The 21,417-nt window shown below is 34.0% G+C and overlaps 1 protein-coding gene across 1 annotated transcript in view; it reads left to right on the top strand.

The window, feature by feature from the left end:
• The first annotated feature begins 1,192 nt into the window (after positions 1-1,192).
• Positions 1,193-21,417, top strand: part of LOC150092932 (protein CEPU-1-like) — a 268,908-nt gene continuing 248,683 nt past the window's right edge. The window contains exon 1 of the mRNA XM_090413398.1: positions 1,193-1,463. Within this exon, the coding sequence (XP_090269524.1) occupies positions 1,391-1,463 (73 nt within the window). The 5' untranslated portion in view covers positions 1,193-1,390. The remainder of the gene's footprint in view (positions 1,464-21,417) is intronic.

The following is a 21,417-nucleotide window of genomic DNA, read 5'->3' as shown; positions in this document are numbered from 1 at the left end:
TATTGAAGAATTCATCGATTTAATGTTGTTCATCAGTAATAAAGCCGTCAATAAGACGAAATTTTAATATAAATGCGGAAAGATCAAAGTATCATGGTATGTATCAGTGAAAACGAATTTAGTTAAAGAAACAGAATTTTTCACATTGTGTATTAATCGTTAGAATTAGCCACATTCGCATTACGTAACTCAGCTGGTAACAATCATTTTCTTTCTCTGAGAAACATTTGTTTTCTTCTTCAAATATTAAAGCTAACCGGACCACACATGCATTTTAGATGAGTCATTCCTAATCAAGCAACTACAACAACTCATTATAAACAAATTCAGAAAGTTCTAAGCAGTTAAAAAAATATTGAGAAAAAAAAATCTAGATGTAAATGAATAATTGATTTTCTTTATAAATATGGTTAAAATTAAGAGCTGCAATATATTAAATAATTACCTCCGCATTAGAATATTACCATGTAAATCAAGCTATATAGTCAAAGTAATGAAAGTTAGAGTGACAACAGAGGGAGCCACTAGCGTATTGCTGTCATTTTTGTAAAGAATTGGCGGATATGAAGTTCCGCAAAAAAAAGGCGTAAAGCACCATATATAGTTAATTCTTCGAATTCATGAGAGTGACATCTGGAAGGGCGTGAACCTTGCTAATAATCCCTTTTCTTGGATCTCATTTATATAAGTGATAGGACATATATTTGAATATTTAATTGGTGACTGTCCTTCTTAGAAATACTACTTGTAATGATTTGCCCACGTGTTAATTACTCGTAGCAATTATTCAAGTGGAGTCAAAACAGCAAATAGCTAAAATAGGAAAGGCTTGGTGGAAATGAAGTGCAGAAAAATGCACTAGTCATTTTCGGAGAAGGATTAATTATTCTTACAAGATGAGAAAAGCCCCGAGGGAAACACCATTGAGAGCAAAGTTGGTGAACACAGTTACAGCTTTCAAACCAACTCCGATGTTCTTCTCCGACTTAATTCAACATCGAGCCTTAGCCACATTAATTTTAGCTACAATGGACAGTAAGGTAGAATTGAAAGTGTGTGGGGGGAGGACAGCGAACGAGAGAGAAAGAGAGAGAGAGAGAGAGAAAGAATGCGCACGCTCTGACTTCAACGACGTATCTATATAACCTTCGCTATCCCCGTCGCTGTAGCTCACAGCTGAACGGAGAGTGACTATGTTCTCATGCCCTGTTACACTGTGTTGTGCGTCGCTCGACTGTTTGCATCCTCTGGCATGCTGACTGCCACAAAAGTCACCAGAAGTAAACACCTGAATCGCAGTAGAAAAACATCCCAGTTCTGTTTCACCTCTCTGCTGGTTCTTGATGTCTGATAGAGTGACGTAGGATTTATATTCACCAGACTGTGCAAAATGCTTCATAGGGACGATCGCAGAATTCGACCGGTGACTTGTTTTGTTTATCTCACGATATTTGTGTCAACAGGTAAGCGTGTTTTGTTTGGGTTCCGTTTTGTATTTGTATTCGAGACTTTCTTCTACAAACTACACAACCGTCTGTGATTTCGTTTTATTTTACTAGAACTAGAACACCTATTAAATTAAGCAAAAAGTTTACTCAAACTTTACATTTCAATTTTATTATTCTTATATTTAAAAAAAAAAATAGAATAAAAAATAAGGTGTCTTTATAATTATGAGTTATACTAAAGGTATTACTTTTAATTTTAAAATAATAATATTTTGGATAACATATAAATTATTTTTAGAAATTAATTGTAAAGATGAATTAAAATTTTTATCAGTGACCAAACCGTTTTTTAAGATTCTTAAACTATTTCCTGACAATTCTGGAAAAGTAAAAAATACAATCTCTGCCAATACTCAACGTTAAATACTACAGGTTTAATTAACCTAAATATAAATATTCCAATAATTCCTGCTATAAACACATTATGTGCTATAATTGCTGGATCTTGAATATATTTCAAACTAACAAATTTACTGCGAACACTTACAATCCCTATTTATTTTTATATCAAGAAAGCAAGCTTCCTTGATCATTCTACTTTCATTAACAGAAAGAGAAATTTGTATATATATATTTAAAACTTAAAAAAAATTTAATCCCTAGTCCGTTGATCCTTTTCCCTACAGTTTGAATTCAGACAAACAAAAACATTTGAGTCATCACTGAACATTCTCATGCCACATCAAACGACATTCGCTATGTTTCGCTAATGCTATGGCAAATTGATGGTTCAGTGTATATTCCATTAAAGATGGATTTTTTGTGTGAAAAGCGCTTTCTTCCTTGAAAAGAAAGAGTCCCTGTGGAATACTTAACGTTCACTCTTACAACAGTCCTGTTTCGAAAGATGTTGAATCAATACTATGTTCGTTAGTCTCATTGTCAAAAAAAACTCTTGTTTTTCTTGTAAAGAGGCTTATCTAAAATAAAACGACTTTCACAGCGACTTTTAATTTTCAGCGTGTATAAATCATCTTTCTCTTTCTCATAAACTAATGTTTATTCATGTTCTATCTTTCCCTTAAGATATTAAACATTAATAGACAGACTGACAAATGTCATAGTACAACAACTCCGAACTAAAATTTTCGCTAAATCTTCCATTTTTTGTTTCTCACTCAATCTTGGTTCATATAGCACTTACGTTTTCCCTTCATTTCTCTCTCTTTTCAGCCTCTCCATCTATCTTTCTCGCTGTCTGTTGATCATTCTTTCTCTTTCCTTCAATTTCATTTCTTTTGTGGTTTATCTTCAAGAGAAACGTGACTAGTGTTTGTTATGTCAATTACTTCCCTCTCACTACAATTCCAATTCCACGTGACTAATAAATGATAGTAGCTGCAGACGTGTCTAATAGAAAGATCAGTTCCTATTGCCAGTAATCTGAGTAACGTTTCCCTCCTTACGAACAGGAGTTACAGTTTCACAAGGATATCATAAGTTAGGTTTCTTTGACATTCTGTACTGAGACATGGTCTGGATTTTGATGGTTCTTTATATATATATATATATATATATATATATATATATATATATATATATATATATATATATATATATATATATATATATATATTTCTTAATGTACGACTAGTTAAAAATCCTTAAATATATATATATATATATTTCTTAATGTACGACTAGTTAAAAATCCTTAAATAACCTTTTTGATGACAAAAGCTAAATTGTAAAAATATATTTTAGGTATTAGGAATATGCAATTCAACCAAGAACTGTGTGAATTTTCTCCGCTATACGATTCAGTTTACACGATTTCAAATATAGAATTAATATAACCAAATGATAATAAACATAATATGGTGTATTTATATTAAAGATTAAAGAATTAAATAAAATTAAATTAAATAATTAAAGAATTTATATTATATTTATATTAAAGAAAGTATTGTTTTAAAAGCTTTTTATTTATAAAATAAATCAATATGAAGTTAATATTATTATACAATTCAAGAAGCTTTGTTTATAAATTTTCATTTAGCAAGATTATACTAATAGTTCCTCGCTATAGTCGTCACAATTATGCCATCCGTAATCATAGAGAAAACAGCGCCATTAAATTTTTTCTGTGGTATTTGTAATAAGAATTTGCAAGTAATATTTTTAAGAAATAAAAAAAAATATAATTATCAGTAAAATTTATAAAAATAAAAACAAAAATAAAAAATAAATTATTTGTTCGCTTGTTATAATTCACACCAATTCAAACATTCTATAATTTAAATATTATAATTCATACCTCAATATATCGGTAATCATAGAGAAAACAGCACCATTAAATAAATTTTTTCTGTGGTATTTCTAATAAGAATTTGCAAGTATTATTTTTAAGAAATAAAAAAAATATATCATAGAGAAAACAGCACCATTAAATAAATTTTTTCTGTGGTATTTCTAATAAGAATTTGCAAGTATTATATTATTTTTAAGAAATAAAAAAAATATAATTATCAGTAAAATTTATAAAAATAAAAAACTCATGTATTACGTAATATTACGTAATACGTGGCGTAATAATTTGCCAAGTACCTCCTTTTGGAGTACTTTGAGTAAGTATAAGTAAATATAAGTAAATAACATTTGAAAGAAATAAAACTCTCAAAACAAATGAGTGAAAGTATATTATGCATTCATATTAATAATAAAAAAGTCAGAATTATACATAAATTTCTCCTTAAGCACATCGCAAAATACTTTTGGCATCATATCTTGCAGATTAAATCTAAACTTTAAGCATGTATAAGGAGAGTTAAAAACAGAAATGGATTTATGAGAATATGTTCTTATATTTTCATATATCAACCACTTTAGTGTAACAATATTATGTTTTCCAGAACTTAAGAACCTTCAAGATCTCTCATTTCTTACACTCAAAAACAAATCGCACTAAATCCAGAGTAGAATTGACTGAGCACGCAACGTGGGCTTTTGAAAAGCATATTGATGGAGTTTTTGCCGTAATGAATGAGAAGTAATTCCAATGTTTGTTTACAGTTGTCAACACAAGTATTTGGCACTTTCACAATCCTTAAAGGGAAGTAGATGATCTGATTAAGAAGTGTACATTTCATATCGATCTAATTTTAACCTGTCAACAAGAAGAATATACTAAAAAACTGCATATATAACGAATTGATTCCGGTAAAAAACAATAATATTTTAAACAGAAATATAAGAAATAATATATAGAGCTAAAACATAATAAAAGCAGTTTGAAATAAATGCTTTTTGTTAGATGCTTTAGAAAACAAACACCATTTAGAATTTTAAATATTTTAATTATATATAAAATTAAGCTACATAAAAAAAATTGTTACCAAGAGAAATGAAACAACTATAAGGCTTTATTTATTATTATTTTATCTATTTATTATTTTATTTTATCAATTTATATTTTATGTGATTGATAAATTATACGTAAAGCATGAAAAACTGATTATCAAACATTCACATGTTTTTTTTTTCGATTTTTAAATGTTACTTGTACCTGATTTACAAAAATAATATTTCAAGAGAAAAGAAGTATTTAAGATATGGAAATTATAAATATATCTGGGCCAATAGGCACGGATCTAATATACGCTCTCTATAGTAGAATAACATGCAAGAACTCATAAACTGTTCCTGTTGCTTTAAAGACAGCATCTGACCGTTTGCGTCGGCGAGCGCCAATATTGTTTGATCAACTCTGTCACTACCAGAACCATAATGAGACCTTTTGTTTGTCCTCTCTCATAATCTACGATTTCAGGTGTGCGCTAATCAGCTACTAAACAGAGACGCTGCCAGAATGTAAACTCCCACTCACTTCTAATCACAATTCGTATAGTTTAGCAGCAGTTATTAGTGGGTATTCAGCTCGAAATAGTTTTTTATTTAGGATCCGAAATAAAAGTGGGTGAAACTTCAGTCATAACAATTTTTGGTTTCAAATAAAAATGATGAAATATTTTCTCTAACTCAGGCAACTCAAGAGTCACACAGCGCATGCGCACATTCTTATTTCTGTATATTTCTGATCACCATTAATTTGATCGATGCAATGTATTAATATATTTATCTCTTTAAATAATCTTATATTTTCTCGAGTCATAAAGTTGTTCTCAATAAATAACCAAGTTATTATTTATCTCATAACACTCACATTTTTAAAGAATTGGGAACAAAATAATTCCTGAATAAACTATGAGATGTCAGAAATCATCAAACAAATAAATTGCATGGTATTATGTCTTATAATTTATCCAAATCTGATCTAGTTCATCAGTCAACCTTTGGGCTCCCAAATGATCTGCACTTCTTTTTTTTTTTTTTTATTTCGTAGTGTCATTTCTTCCGATAATCGAAATACTGACGTTATTACTTCGATGGCAGGCTGAAGTGTAGTCCTCAAGAGATGAAGCTCTGAACAGGAAAGAAATAAGATTTCTTCTGTCTGATGCTCTCCTAACGTTAATATACCCGTCCAGTTGTACGGAAAGTGACTTGGAATGAGCAGGACTGCTACCCAATCTATAAATATTCCATTGACTATCTCTCATCGGTCGCACACCAAATTCAATAACTGCCAAATTATTGATTGGAACTTGAGGATAACTTCGGCAGGATCTGAAATGGGGAGTTATTAACTATTGAACAGTTTTAGAACTGTGCGATCTCACCTTTATTCTTACTTTGAGTTCTATAAATAGAGAGAAAACTGTTATAAATTACATGTCACGTTGATCAGTATATAGAAGCCACTAGTTTTCAATAAATGTCAAACACGAACGTCTGAAGTTCGATAATAAAATGCATAAATTGGAAAAATGTGACTTAAACTATCTATTCTGGTAACAGATTTAACCTCAAAATAGCATAATAAAGAAAGCGCTTTTTCACTTTTTTTCCCTAATAAGAACTCTTCGGAAGTAAGAATAGATATTCAGAAATATAAATATGAATTTGCTGCAAATCAAAAGAAAATCCTTTTTTTCATAGCAATTTATTATAGAGAAGATATATAGTATTATTTATGGTGTTTACTTTTATTTGCAAAAACTTTACATTATTTTCATTAAAAATAATCATTTATAAAAAAGTTTTTATTATAATTTTTGCTTAAATCTATATGAAATTAAACGCATAATTGTTCATAGATTGCTTTACGGAACTCTAATTGCATGCTCAACTATAAGTGAGTATGTGAGTTACATGAAGTTGGGGTTAATGGCAGCTTCATCACTCTCAATCAATTATCTAACGAATCCATTAATATTTAATTAGTAAGTCAGGTTATATGGAAACAAAACTATTCGTTTCATTCTGTCTGGTCACATTTACGGTATGCGTTAACTGAATAAAGTAAACCGAACAATAATTAAAGAGCCAATTTATTATTAATTACTTCATATAAGGGTTTAGTGATCATAATGTAAATCGTTTCTCACGTGCTAAGCAGAGTTGAAATATATTTCGTTGATTTCGTTATCTATTTTGAATGATAGATACGCCATATTCTCAATACACCTGAGATGAGAATTATCTTTTTGATTATTCATTTTTTTAGAGATTTTCCACTTTTACATTTTCAAAGTGTTAAAAATATTAAAATATGTTTTAAAAATAACTTTAAAATTACATTAATTCAATGCAGTTTTAGATAAATACAAATCGTAGTCAAATACACCCATTTAAAGCAAATATAACAGGTAATTTATTACAATCAGTAGAATCCTGGTGATGGGGAAGGGGGATGAATCGAGCGTGAGATGCGGTGATTAAATATAAATATACCCTTTGAGGGTAATGGATGGCAATGCTGTAGCCGATGAAGCTTTAACTGAGGCTAGGCTATTGGTATTACCCCCTTGCCATGATCAGAGCTTTAATAGCTCAATATAACACCTTATTCCTACACTGTCCTCTACAGATAACAGGGAAGATGAAAAGCATTCTTGCTTCGCCCCTTTAAGCCAGTCGTTATAAGGATAAGGACGGGCAATGGGGAAAATATACCCTTTGAGGGTAATGGATGGCAATGCTGTAGTCAATGAAGCTTTAACTGATGCTAGGCTATTGCTATTACCCTCCTTCCATGATCAGAGCTTTAATAGCTCAATATAACACCTTATCCCTACACTGTCCTCTACAGATAACGGGGAAGATGAAAAGCATTCTTGCTTGCTTCGCCACTTTAAGCCAGTCCTGATATATATATATATATATACAGGGTGTTCGGGATAAATTTGACATATTTATAATTAATTATATTTTTCCGTAAGTTACATGTATTAACACACACTTCTCTTCATTTAAAAGTTTGGACCCTTCTTCATTCATATACAAGATGTCAGAAAGGATGGATAGCTGGAACCCACCTGAATCATGGAAGAGAATAACTTGTATCATGATGATTCGTGCCCGCCATCAAAATAAGGATATTACGACTGCTGCCCAATGCTCCCTGAATACAGTAAAAACAATCAGGCATGAACTAGAGACTTGCAATGGTGACTACGAGGATGTAGCAAGAAGAAAGATCCCTAGCAGACGATCTGATTGCGTTCGTACAGCAGAATTCCTCGCAAATCTGCAGGAACAGGTGTTGAAGAACCCTGGCATTGGAATTCGGGCTTTGTTCGTGGAGTTGCTAACTGTAGTCAAGCCCTGGATAACAAGGGTAGCCAATCGTAGGCCGTATGTATGGCAGCAGGATTCGGCCCCTTGCCACACCTCTGGGAAAAGTCAAAAATGGTTGTCTGAAAATTTCTACGACTTCACCAGTCCAAATGTTTGGCCTCCAAACTCCCCAGACCTTAACCCCATGGATTATTTTGTATGGGGCGCAGTTGAAAAAGACACCAATCGCACTTCCAGTAATACAAAAGCCCAGTTAATGGATAAAATTAAAACAGTTTTTGCGGCCCTTCCCAGGGAGACTGTAGCATCAGCTTGTTCGAGGTTCCAAACCAGAATTGAAGCTGTTATCGATGCTAATGGTGGTTATTTTGAGTAAATCTTGTTGATAGTATTGTAAGTAACTCTGCCTGTAATGTGTTTTTGTCAATTCATTAAATTTAATAGATACAAAGAAGATTTTCTTTTTCCTTACGAAACTGTCAAATTTATCCCGAACACCCTGTATATATATATATATATATATATATATATATATTATATATATTATATATTTATATATATATATAATATGACAAATATAATATAATAATACTGGGAAATGTCACTACAAAATGGATTTCCATTACTAGATTTGTGTATTTCAACACATTCTGCTGTTGAAAACCAATCTAGGCTTGAATGCGCAAAATGCACACAAAGGATCTGTTTCTAAACCCAAAGTTAAAATTAGTATTGGCGATTATTTGGAATTAAGATTAGTTTAGTAATATAATTTTCATTCCATATATAATATAATTTAAGTATAATATTTAGTATATTTGTATCATGATTATGATTCGTAGATAATGTGGAAATATATTTGGAAGTTAGTTTTTATATCTATCTTACTTAAGCGTATGTCTGTATATGAAGTCCGACATACTTTATTCTGGGTGGGGGACGGGGATGCAAACCCATTTTGGAGCTAATTTAGAATATCATTTAAGCAACTTGACATCCTTATTTACTGCTATCGTAGGATTGTGTATAAATTTCAGATGCAATTTGGTTATCCAAATTGTAATCTCAGTAAAACAATATAGTTAAGTGAAGTAATCTAATCTAATTTTCTAGTGGGCGCTACCATTGGGAAACAAGTGCATGCACCATGCATTGCAGATAATGTCTTCTCAGTTTAATTCTGATTATTTTTATAGTGTATTTAACATTTCTTCCTGAATTATAGACCGATTTTTTCATCCTAAAAATGATTACAAGGCCGTTTGTTTATGAAAAATTTAGTAGTTTAAATTATATTTCGAAAAAAATGAAATTAATGATTATTTTTAAGAAATTATTTTTAATATTTAGCAATATTATTCTTACACCATTCTATTTTTAATGTAGGTTGTATATAAAATGCAACGGAATTCTAATTTTAGGATTTTCTGGTTAGAGGAAAATTAGGTAGTAGAGGTGAAGACTCTTCACAACCTAAAGTCCTTTTTAGTACTTTCTAGGGTAACAAATGGCAATGCTGTAGCCAACGAGGTTTTAACTGAGGCTCGGCTATTGTCGTTACCCAGCCATAACTAGAGCTTTTAGCTCAATAACACCCCATCCACACAGATTTTCTTCATTCAGATGACGGGATAAAGAGGCAAGGACTCAGTCCATCGCCCAGTTCGTTTAAGAACTTGTCACATTTTAGGAGGTTCAGTTAATCGACCGTGAGATGCGGTGATTAATACCCTTGGAGGGTAATGGATGGCAATGCTGTAGCCAATGAAGTTCTAACTGAGGCTCGGCTATTGGTATTATCCCCTTGCCATGATCAGAGCATTAATAGCTCAATATAACAACTTATCCCTACACTGTTCTCTACAGATAACTGGGAAGATGAAAAGCATTCTTGCTTCGCCCACTTTAAGCCAGTCCTTATATATATATATATATATATATATATATATATATATATATATATATATATATATATATATATATATATATATATATATATATATATATATATATATTTGGTTAATATAATTTAGTGGATTATAATAAAAAGTAAGTGAATTATGTTCCTATTCCTATGAAAGATATTATGTATTCTAATTGTTCGCAACCGGAAAAAAGAAAAAACAAAATCGCGGATGTTTGGATATTGCTTGCTTCCACAAAACAGAAAAATGTGAACATTACAAACAAGCCTTAGTATTTCTAATATTCCAGCCTCAGTTCAAATTATAATGATTTGTACCAATTAGCCATAGGTGAATTTATCTTCGTTCATAAGATTGGGTGTCAAAAGTAGTCGTTGGCTCTTTTAAAGTAACGATATCTCTTGACGAAAGCACAATGATAGAGATCAAACTTGCGGCACAGTACATTAATATCCCATTTGTCATCTTGAAAAACGGATGGAAACCAAAATTGGAGTGTTGTTCATTGAGACACTCGATTCTTTCATAACTGAAAGTTAAGAATACTGATGGCAGCGGATCTTAATATTCCTTCTATGTTTTTCTCCTTTATATTTCATGCATAAATATATGCAGACAGCTACTAGTTATCTTCTGATGTAAATGTAAGGAATTTGAAAGGGAAAATTTGACTTCCCCATATTACGAGAAAACGCATCCAAAACCAGTAACCCGTGCTTTGGATGAGAAGTGTCAGAGTTCTGTCAGTAGATGTCACTGAATTATAGTAGACAAAATGGCGAAGAATGACAAGACTATCTCAATAGAAGTAGTGGATAATAATTTAGTTTTTTTTTTCTTATTGTAGAAAACATTTACCACCGATTGCAGTCTAGACGTAGTCTATGGCAAACAATGCACTGACAGCTGGGACCATGGTTGCAGCAAGGTTTTTCAATACCTGTAGGCTCTAAAAGAGGAACAGAAAAATACAAAAAAATGCAGAATGGATGTTTTTTTTGTTTTTTTTTACTTTTACCATGCTTTTTCTTTCAAGTAGAGAGCATTAAAAACCAATTACGATCAAGGTTTGCTGATAATAAATTAGGCAGTTGTCTGAGCACAGGACCCTATATATATTTTGTTCATGTTTTTTCGATGTATGAATTCTCTGTGGTTAAAAGGTAGACCAGTAGACTATAGAATACCCAAAAAGGCTGATTAGCAGAAAAGAAAACTTAAGACCGTGCCCTCTGAAATTCAAGCTTTTTACCTAATCATCAACCCACATTTCCTTATCTGGGAAAGCTGAAAAAGTTGAAGGTACGAATTAGAACAGTTCGCCTTAACTTTGACACCTTTTACACCAACATGACAATGTCCACACGGTTAGCCTAGTGGCTTTGCGCTTCGCAACCATATGCCTGGGGAAGGAGTGTCCTAGGTTCGATTCCCGTCGAAGACGTGACGAACTTGAGGTTCTTCCTCAGGCATAGCCAAGTTAGCCGGTCTTGGGCGCGGGAGTAGAGTTTTTTCCGCCAGTTTATCTGGCGTTTTTCATCCCGTAAGCAGGCAAACCGGCCCCGTGAACATACGCCTCTACAGTCAAAAATATACCCCCCCACAGCAGCAGATTAGGCGACAGATCGGTTGTTAGTGGTACTAACAAGAAGTTGCATCTAAGTAACACGCGGACCCTGCATAGGAAGCGGGAATGAAAGAAGACACCAACATGACAATAATAAATGTTACTAGAGAAGATAAGCTATGACTTACTCTCTTAAAGCACCTGCTTTCAATCGTGATTTGATTGAAGCCTCTATAGATCAGTTAGTACCTGCGATGCCCGTGGGCTGGAAAAATTCGGATTCGAATGCCGTCATCAGACATTGTCAGATGCCCAAAACACAATGTAGAAATTACATGAATAGAAATTACATAAAAAAAGAAAGAAAAAGCTAAGAAGCATTAGATTTTAGCATGGATGCTCCATGTGTGGATTTTTTAGATATTTTTGCTTACCACAAATACAACACATAGATCAATAGGTGTTGTAGGTCTGCCAGTGTAGACGACATTATTAAATTCTTACTCTTTTAGATTTCTGTATAAGAAAGTCATACGTTTGTCTGGAAGTCGGACGTTGACGCCTGTCTGCTGACAATGTAGTAACTATAATGAGATAAATATTTCTTTCTAAGACTGCGCTCGCAAGCGAACAACACATATTAACTATTAGATGGGAAGACCTACATATTATGTAGGTCTTGAAATGCTTTTCATGAAATTTGAAACTACTTACAAATGTGAGGGAAAATTGTCAATTAGTTTAAATTTTTATTAAAATGGGATGCCAGTAAGGTTAATGACTTCTCGACATGCTGCTGAAAGAAGTAGAGTTACCATCGTGTGTCGATGATTTTAATCGGTTGGTGGGGGTACTAATTGTCTTCCCTTTGAAAGTAACTTCTCACTAACCTTCCATGTTTTATAAGATCAGAGTCTTTAAGCTGCATATATTGATATCCCAAACGTGTATGCACGTTTGGGATATCCCAAACGCATGCAGTGCCACGTTGCGTGTACATCTTTTTAAATGCGATTAAGGTATTGCTACTATTTCTGGTGAAGTTGTCCTCATGTGTTTGCAATATTCGAAAATATTCTATACCCATAAATTCCATCACAAAGAAGTGTTTTGCACACAGTGACTTTTCTTTCGACAAATGGGGGTTTAAAAGCATCCAAGATGTAATTACACACTCCCACATTGCGCTGAGAGTAATGGATTTGCGTGTAAGTTTTTCAAACGGGAGAATTTTACACAACTATCTTTCTCAATTCCGTCTAAGTCTTCTAGCTTTCTTTTAAAATATATCCGCTCGTAGTCCTAAGAAATGAATAGACACCGAACTTCAAATTTAGGGTCCACAAATAGATATTTAGGTGGACTCAGCGCTGAACAACAAAGATGTATTATGTGGTCAAAATCAGTGTAAAACGGTATTAAACTTAATGGAATCTTCATCCCCTTAACCTACAAATGGGACCATCTCCCCAATCAGATTAAGATACTGGCGCCTAGCCAACAATAAACAAAATCCCAGGGCGGAGTGAATCTTTCTCTTTTTCTGGCAAGCAAGAATCAAAAGGATGAGTATATAAAAAAATAAAAAAAGAATATAACCGGTACGAAATACCGAAGTTCATTGTATCCTTTACCTTTACCATTTTCAATAAATAATTTCCTTGCCAACGTCAGAGCTATTTATATAAAATATATCAAGGGACAGACAATACACAGCTTGCAAAGTTAAACATTATTTTTAATCCAAAAGTCTAAGAGGCAAAATAAATGGAGAAACAAAGGATATCTGCTCTCTCTCTCTCTCTCTCTCTCTCTCTCTCTCTCTCTCTCTCTCCCATTGTCAAAGAACGATGTTGTTCATGGAACATTAACTATTCATGCATGAGAAACAACAAAAAAGCCCCTTACCGGACGCGAGTATTGACGGCAGAAAGAAAACATTACAAACGATAAGAATTGACCTCCTGAGCAAGGTATCAGTTCTCGACTGTATTTTATGTTTTCGTGCTTACACATCTCTTGTTTCGTTGCTTGATTTTTTAACGCTTCGCTTCCATCTTTTAAGCTTTTGCTTTTCTGTTCGGCTAGTAATATTTTGTGAGCAAAAGGGCGTTTAAAAAATATTTATCAAATAATTCTATTACAGTCTTCTGTTCTGTTTGTACTTCATTGACTAAAGAATTGTTCATCAAGCAGTCTGTTTTTCGTGTCTCATTTTATTTATTCAGTCAAAATGCTACGGTGGAATGATTAAACACGACCAAAGTAGTTCTGTGAAACGAGTTTACAAAATTGGCCGCCGCTTGCATTTCTTTTTCCTTTGCTACAAGGAGATGTTTTGTTTCTATGTTTTTTTTTTAATTTTTTCCCCCTCGCTACCTACGCTGGAAAAGCCATTAATGTCATGTTTGATTAGACACAAGGACTTTTGAACGAAGCATGCAATCAAACAGCCCGTAGCTTTATGATTAAACAAGTTGGAATAAATAGTCTTTATCATTTTAACAAGAAAATTTTAGCTTTTATTATAACTTGTGTTCCTCTGAGTGCGCAAGGCTTTACAAACACACACAAACACACAGAGACATAAGGCGCGGAACTATATTAAAGTGAAAAATTACATGAATTACTTTGTTATGTTTTTCCTTAATATTACCTATTGAGAAGTCTGTATTTATGTGAATAAATATCGGCTTCGGAACAAGAAACTTACAGGAACTATGATTTAAACTTGCAACACTATCTAAAATAGAGACATCCCCATAAACAATGTTTTTATAAATATCACTTTAAAAGATTTAGATTTTCTAAAAAAAAGACTTAGTTTTTCCTTTTTTATATATATAAATTTTAAAAATATAATTCTATATTATTCAAAATTTTAATCAAAATTTAATACACCATTTAAAATATATTAAAACTCATTGTGAAAAGTATAAAAGTATCATTTTCTGGACCGAACAGGCTCTTGGAGGGTAATGGATGGCAATACTGCAGCCAATGAAGTTCTAACTGAGGCTCGGCTATTGCTGTTACCCTCCTGCCATGATCAAAGCTTTAATAGCTCAATAACACCTTATCCCTACACTGTCCTCTACAGATAACGGGGAAGATGAAAAGCATTCTTGCTTCGCCCCTTTAAGCCAGTCCTTATAAGGACTATAAATAAATTTGATGTTCGATGAAAAGTAAAGCGAGTCCTTTTTAGGACTTCCAGGGTAACAAATGGCAATGCTGTAGCCAATGACGTTTTAACTGAAGCTCGGCTATTGCCGTTACCCAGCCATGACTAGAGCTTTTTAGCTCAATAACACTCCATCCACACAGATTTACTTCATTCAGATGACGGGATAAAGAGTCAAGGACTCAGTCTCGCCCAGTTCTTTTAAGAACTTAAGAAATTTGATGTTCATGGACGATACCTATAGTTTTTCTGTTGATACTTTGAAAGTTAAATAAAGAACAAATGCATGTATAAATGCATCCTTAGGGCATTGAGAAGAGCGATGAGACTATGCGAATTTCGACGTGATAAACCGAGTTCGATTCTCGTCATAACGATAAGAAACTTTTTCGTTTTGAAGACGAATTAGCCGATCACATAAGGAGATAGCATTTTTGCTGTCCCCGAAAAAGCATGTTTTTTCATTCAGCATACACGTAAATCGGCCATAGAACATACGTAGTTTGGATATTAGTTTGTGCAGTGCGTAGATAGTGGATTAAGTAGTGTGGAATGTAATTTGTTCGATATAGTCTCCTCCTACGATACACACGAGAATGAACTGGTACTAATTTTATTCCTGTTAGATAATTTCTAATTTTATATCAAATTTTTATGCAAATCTTAGTACCTTTCTAGCCACCAGTCCTCCAGTAAATTGCAAAAACCATAGGTTCAAATCCGGTTTAGGAAAGAACACGTATAAGAACTTTGAAATGATATTACGTCATTTCGGGGGATGAGATTTTTTTCAGCCTGCAAACGCCTGACTTGTTTCTGCCCAAAACAAACCCAAGTTGGACATACTATAATCATTACATGAAGTTATTCACTGTTAAAAGATGCGCATAGTTAAATTTTTATAAATCTATTTTGATATAAAATTTCCATTATTTTTAGAACAGGAAGCAAACAATAGACATGAGCACCAAATATTTTAGTTCAATTTAATTGTATTGTGTTACTATATCAATTTGATTTCCTATTTGTTTGATAACTAAAGTCAAAATCGAAACTTGTAGGATGGAGTTTGCATATAACTGGCTATGATTATATTTGCTTTTTATGACAGTCTCGCCATGGAAAAGTTAAATACATTAAGCACATTATTACGTCACCATTTTATTGATCTTTTTCATCTAAATATACTTTAGCAAAGATGCTAGTTATATATCAGTATCCACACACACACTGTCAGTCGCAAAAACCTTTAGCATACGAGTACCGCGTGTGGACAAGAGGTTAAGTGGAAAGACTCTTGATATGTTGCTCTGGACGTTGCAGTCGTTTTTATAAACAAGTGTTCCATAGATATGTAAAATAACTTGTCTTCAAATCTAATTTACCGGAATGGATGGCAAAGTGTATAACGTAACCGCTCTCCAACCGATTCCAGTTCGGCGAAGCACTTCATTATTGTATAGTTCCATGATATTGTCGTATATCGATGAGAAAATCATAGAGGTCAATAGCTGATGAGTAGTATGGCAAAGGAGAATTGGGGTGAAGTTATAATGCTTGATCAAGCAGTCTTAATAAAGATAAAATGCATAGTTGGCGTTGGAACATGAGACAAAATTTCGGAATTTTAAAAATCAGGTTTGGCTTTTTGACTTGCTTTTGCAATTCTTAAAGGAAAGTTTTCTCTTCTAATATGATCGGTAAGATAATAAGATATTCAGTTTTTGAATTAAAGAAGATGAACACGACAATAGTGGTGAAGCAATATCTAATCGGAAAAGTAGAACTCCGAACTAATGGAATTACTACGTCCGAACTAAAGAGATGGGGAGAGTAGATGTTGTCTATTAATAATCTGTGCTCTAAACAGACAAACCCGACAGTTTGCCTTATGGGAAATAAAGTCCTGCCTCCATATGAGATCGGCTTATCTGAAAATCTTTTATGAATGTTCACTGCAATCTGGATTTAAAGCCCTGGATTTTGAACAAGGATACTTCTCTCTGAACTTCGAAGCCAAGTATTTGACGCTCTCAGAAAGAGAAATTTCAGAAGTTTCTTGGAAATAAATGAACAAACTTTAGAGCATGCGCAATAAACAAATGCGGTCTCCGTACTGTTAGTTTCTTCTGTATAAATCACAATCTCACTTAAGTGCTACAGCTATAAAACCATGAGGTCATTGGTTGTCTTATTCATAGCGAATACTTTTACAATTTTGAGAGAGTGATTAAAAATGCATAAAGTACAAAACATGTAATGTAAAAGTATTAGTATTATTTTAGATATTGTCTACAATAAAGTCAGAAGGCGCATCGCGGGGGACCCACCCTAACCATTATTCACACGTTTCCTTAAACTCATTCGCCGTCAAAGCACTCACACTGCCTCTGACAATTCATTCGACTCATTCACCACTTTCCAAGCAAGAAATCTAGTCCGCACACTCTTCAGGGGTGACCCCTTATTCTGTCCCTACTTGCCATATATTGGAAAATTTCTTTCGCGTTAATCTTATATCTTTAGTAACTTATAAGTTACTATAATCCGGTTAGTAACTTATAAATTTCTACAATATCCCTCTCCTCCGCCTATTAACCAAACTCTGCAACCTACACATCCTCAATCTATCCTCATACGGAGCAATCCACAGACCTGTCACCAGCTTGGACACTCGTCTTTGGGTCCTCTCTACCACCTTCTGATTCGCAAAAAAACAAACATTATAAAGAGAAATAATAATCTCATCATCTTTATTTGTTAATGTGGTCTTTAACATCCAAGTAATCCTTTGAGCTATTTTGCTAATTTTTGCCTCTTCAAACACTCGCCTTGTGAATTTTCTGTAATCCAGTCACATCAGTATGATGCAAAACATATAATCTTCTATATCGAAGTGCATTACCCACACTTCCAATTTATTAAAATAATCCTGCAGGATATCTACATAACCCTTATCAACTATTGTACTCCTCAGTTTTGTATCGTCAGGAAACAACTGAGTAGCACTCCCTTAACTTTTTTCTAGTAAGGACCCCTGGGGCACTCCACTAGTCACCCTCATTCATTTTGATTCTACTCCACCGTAAACTACCTGCTGATATCAGTCTGTTCACCTGTCACTTATTCAGTACATCAGATTCATATCCATTCCCATTTGTTCCAATTTATGTTCCAATAAATATTAATATTTTTCATGCTGTATTTTGTCAAATACTTTTACATACTCCATCAGTAACTAAAACAAAAACCTTCGAAGAAAAATAGAGTAATTCACATTGGCTCGAATATTATAAACAGTCCAAGAGTTCAAACGGATTTTGTTCTTGTATTTCCTTGGTTTTTGGTTCAATTACGATACTTTACTAATCATTTAGCTATGTTAATGCTCCAATATATTCTGACCATACCATTTATTCGAAGAATATCCATAATGCCATGAAGTAATGATTCCCGAAGCATTTAACTTACATCGAAAAGGTAAATTAAATGCTTTGCAGAGTGGTTATTATATATGCTCTCCAACCAAAGGTTGCGAGTTTGAATTCCATCGTGTTTTTGACTTCGTTAAGTAGGAGATGAATTTTATAGTAAGGTGGGAAACCATCATCCCACTTATTGGAAGCCTGATGTATCTTGGAAAAAAAAGTTCCATTTACTCTCCTTCGTGTAGGGCTTTGATAAGACGACATCTGTGCACAGTGTTAGTCGTTTGATTTTCTCAGACTGTGAAACATTAATAATAATTTATTATCATTGTTTTTATTATTATTATTATTATTATTATTATTATTATTATTAAATATGCAATAATTTAATATTAATTATCTGAATAATTAAAAATGAAGATATGAGGAATGAACTTAAAATTGTTTAGCATTCTGTTACATCTCTGCTTGGACTGGTATCTCTCCTGACATTAACACATCACATCAATAGCTTCCCCAGCATGCAGAATATTTTGTTCAAGATATTATTTTACACCCAGCCAACTCTTAACGGTATGTATAAAAATCCAAAATCCGTCGATGATTAGAATACTGCTTGCATGTTTGAGGTAATGAACCTAACAGTTCCCGAACAATTCCTGAAGCTATTCAGAAAAAGAGTGACTCGGGTCACAGATGATCCCTCTCTCACGGATTCACTTCAACTTCTGTCTCAAAGATGCAGTGTTTCAGCACTGTGTCTGATTCTACAATGGACATTGCTCCCTGAACTGGCAACCATCAGTCCTCCACTTTCCACATTTCCAGGAACAGCAGCTACTCATCCCCCCCCCCCCTTTACTGTGCAAATGCAAACACGCTGAACCTGGTTCTCTTCTTTTATTTCATCTACCCCAGTCCTCTAAAACAGACTTCTGCAAGAAGTATTCTCAGGCAAAACTATAACGTGCAACTCTTCATAAACGTGAAGAAACCCACACACTGCACTGATGTGCATATTGGACCTCCTTCTATCCCCTGTGTATGGGATAAATAAATAAAAAAAATCAGAAATTTGAACAAGTTAATCTTAGGCGTAGAGGAAGATCAAGATCCAGCTGGACCAATGCAGTAAGAAATTCCTTAGATGACTGAAATATAAGATCTAATAATATTGGAGTTCTGAAAGATAACAGAATAATTTCCAGACAAAGTGCTGATAGGAAGTTAGTAATAATCTAAGCTTTGCATGTAGTATTATCATATTGTCCTTCGCATTCCTTGAAGATGTATATCAGCGATTTGATTATGATAATGAAGGCAAACGTGTATGTGGTTAATCTCCTCTCTTCAAGTAGTCATGATAATAGCAATAGGACTTCTATTATTTGAAACTGCGGTAACTTCATGTATCACTTCAGTTGCCTCTTACGTCTCAACGCTGTCACAATCTTGATGGCATACTTGTGCTGTTCACGCTTGTGTAGGATTTGATAAACTCTTTAGAAGATGCACAGTTAATTACATGTCACATTTGCCGTTACTTATTATTATCGACCTTCCATCAGGTGACATAAGTCCATCTAATGTTGGCGTGAGCAAATTATCAATTCCCTTCTTCTTCTGCGACCCCCAAATAACTTAAGCGTAATATATACTAGCAATTGCACATATACTAGTGAATTACAAACTTTTATGTGTTACCATGTTGGACATCCTTTATTCCCAATTACATCGCATATGCGGTTGGCGTAGATTCTACAAGGTGTTGGATTGCATCGACGTCTACAACATATCAGGCGCTCACCAAACAGTCTTTTAATTGGCTCAAATTTGGAGGAAGAGAACTTAGCTCCCGGATGTGTTTTACTAGGACCCCATACATTTTAATGACATTTAGATCCGAGTTTCGTGGTGACCATGTAAGATGGTAGTATCGCTGTCATGCACGCGGAACCCCTGCTTAACAATTCTTGCGCAATGAACATTAGCGCCGTCCTCAATGATACAACCATCATCTGCTGGATAAAAAGTCAACATTGCAGGGTGGATTTGAATGACAACAATATTCAGATATTCCTTGGAGGATACCCGACTGTCTAGCAATATCAAGGGACCCGTTCCATACCAGCAAAACATTCTCCACATCATGGCATCAACTGCAGAATCTTTAATTGTGTTTACAAGGCAATGCTGGGTTCATTGCCTCATGGAGCTCCCGCTAAACTCTCCGCCTGCCATCGATAGGCAGAGAGTTTAACTTTTTTTTTCAATCATGACTTTCTTTCAGTCTTTCATTGTCTATTCACGATGTTTCTGACACTACTTTAGACGAACTCCCCGGTTCTTCGCAGAAATCAGTGGTTCCATTATATGCATCCGAATGCTAATACTGCCTGTCTTTAATTTCCTGCGCATAGTTCGGTGAGATATGGTTCGGGAACAGCCTTCATGAAATACTTTGGTCAATTGCTGCACACAACAAGTTCTTTGACCGTATAAGCCTTTCCAGATAACCGTAATCACATTACTGACAGACTGTCTTAGGACCACAGTGACGCCTCTTAGACAAGCAATGGGGATTATTTTTCCAATGATTAAACAACCGGGATATCTCGCCATTTGAAAAACCAGTCAGACGAGTCCCCACAATAAGCCCTTTATCGAACACCGTTATATTGTTTGTTTTTCGTATTGTGATCAACACTATTGACGATCACTGGCCAGCAGCATCTTTAAATAACTGCCTAGAATACGTGGTGAGGCACGTGACCAAGTATTCTGCACTGCGAAGGTGAGACGTTTACGTATGGCTGGTAGGTTTATTTCTCACATCGCTGGCCGCAGAAAAGTCAAATAAAACTGCACATACTTCCCAAATGCCATCGGATTTCGGAAACCATAGTTTCCTGGCTTGTAGCCAAAGGTTAATACTGAGGTTTACTATAGGTATTTACATACTATCAAAACCATGCGAAACACTTCTTTCGCCTACGAAGCATATTTCTTAAGCAAACGTAAAGAAGTGTTGGTTAAGTTTCATTACACCAATTAAGCATCTATCTTTTGCATCTCTTACTTTCCAGTTAATGCGTACAAGATAATGAACAATTTACTAAGCTGGTGCATGTAGGAAACTCTCGTGGTAGCTGGTGCATGTAGAAAA

This window comes from Typopeltis vanoorti, chromosome 24 (genome assembly GCF_054136105.1).
Source record: "Typopeltis vanoorti isolate ZY-2024b chromosome 24, IOZ_Tvanoo_1.0, whole genome shotgun sequence".
Lineage (NCBI taxonomy): Eukaryota > Metazoa > Arthropoda > Arachnida > Uropygi > Thelyphonidae > Typopeltis > Typopeltis vanoorti.
The sequence above is the reverse complement of the archived record's forward strand: the minus strand, read 5'-3'. Positions and strand labels throughout refer to the sequence as shown.